This window comes from Lepidothrix coronata, unplaced genomic scaffold, assembly GCF_001604755.1.
Source record: "Lepidothrix coronata isolate B3197 unplaced genomic scaffold, Lepidothrix_coronata-1.0 Scaffold1104, whole genome shotgun sequence".
NCBI lineage: Eukaryota > Metazoa > Chordata > Aves > Passeriformes > Pipridae > Lepidothrix > Lepidothrix coronata.
Window position 1 is genome coordinate 4,623 of NW_016691284.1, and position 1,690 is coordinate 6,312.

The 1,690-nt window shown below is 54.4% G+C and overlaps 1 protein-coding gene across 1 annotated transcript; it reads right to left on the minus strand.

The window, feature by feature from the left end:
* Window positions 1-2: 2 nt before the first annotated feature.
* On the minus strand, window positions 3-1,686 carry LOC108510500 (nucleolar and coiled-body phosphoprotein 1-like; the record flags this gene model as incomplete). Its single annotated transcript, XM_017840183.1, has 2 exons — window positions 3-147; window positions 620-1,686. Coding segments are annotated over 2 exons (1,212 nt in total), but the record flags the coding sequence as incomplete, so codon positions are not given.
* Between the last annotated feature and the right edge of the window lie 4 nt (window positions 1,687-1,690).

Sequence of the window (1,690 nt, forward strand, 5' to 3'; positions counted from 1 at the left end):
ACCTCCAGGGACGGAGAATCCACCCCTTCCCTGGGCAGCCCATTCCAATGGCTGAGCACCCTCTCTGCAAAGAATTTTTTCCTCTGGTGTCTCCTCCAGACACTTAGAACATGCACATTCCTGCAGTTCCTCTCCCCTTCACCAAACCTGCTGACATAAACATGGCACGTTAAACATGTCACTCCAGTCTGGGGACAGAACCTGCCCCCTCTGACCCATGGTCCACATCATACACACAAATACTACCATGTCATTTACCTACTCATGGTTTTCAATGTTACTCATAGGAATGAGTTTTTATTTTTAACGAGATTAAATATGTGGTTTTGAAAACCAGCAGAGGAGTAGATTCACAAAATCCTGCCTAAGCAGTGCTCCTCTCCCTTCACACTGTGACAGGGGCTGCTGCAGGCTCACACCTCCAGCTATTGTAGAGAATACCCAGCTTCTCCTTTGTTTCACTGATGGTTAACTTGGGGACAAGAGGGAACTAAAACATAAAGGAACCCTTGAAAATCACGTGCAAGAGAGGGAATCTGGAAAATCCCAAAGCAGACCACCCCAACCCTGCCGGTGCCCGACGGGAACTGTTCCCTCTGAACACAGAGCGACCCCTTGCCTGTAAAGCTTCTGTAATTCCTTCTCAGACCAACCATCAGCTGCCCTGGGAAAAAGCTCCAGAGGTTTCTGCTGCCTTGCCCTCTCAGGCTCTCTCGATCTGGCTGCTGCAGACTTGGCAGTGCTGGGAGCTCCAGCCCCTGGTTTTTTACCAGGTACTTTTGCATTCCTGTCTTTCGTGGGAAGTTCCTCCTTGCTGGTTTCGGGCTCGCTGTCGAAATCCAGACACCACCTGGGGGGGTTGGTTCTGCTCCGTGTCCTCACAGCCTCCCCAGGCAGGAGGGAGTCCCTGGACCCACTGGCAGGAGTGTTTCCTTCGGTGGTGAGCTCAGACTCGTCACTGGTCCCACTCAGCCTCACTGGCACATTCCGGGAGGCTTTTCCTGTCCTTGGCTCACCCCACGTCTTGTTTGCACCATCCTGGGATCTGTCAGAGTCAGAGCGAGATCTGCAGTTTTGAGGCCCCGCTTTTAACACAGATTTATTTTTCCTTCTGATCAGCAGTGGGGTATCATCATCACTGGATCCCCCTCCCTCATCCTTGCCTGAGGATTCCTCGGTGAAGTGCTTGGCTGGGAAAGGCTTCCTGGCTGACCTCAGGGAGTACTTGGAAGCCTGCTCGTACCTGGGCAGCTCTGCAGCGTCTGCTCCTCGCTTCTCCTTTGCCATTCCCAGGATTCTGGTGCTGTGTCTGTTTGGCACTTTGCTGTTTGAGGAAGGCACCCTGGCAGGAGGCTGGGATTTGGTTTTTGTGCCCCTGGTTGCAGGGTCACTCTCCTCCTCCTCCGACAGGAACCGCCGGGCCTCCCTGCTTCCAGCAGGCTTGGATTCCCCTTTGGAGCTGGCTCCTCTCTCCCTGCTTCCAGCAGGCTTGGATTCCCCTTTGGAGCTGGCTCCTCTCTCCCTGCTTCCAGCAGGCTTGGATTCCCCTTTGGAGCTGGCTCCTCTCTCCCTGCTTCCAGCAGGCTCGGATTCCCGTTTGGAGCTGGCTCCTCTCTCCCTGCTTCCAGCAGGCTCGGATTCCCGTTTGGAGCTGGCTCCTCTCTCCCTGCTTCCAGCAGGCTCAGATTCC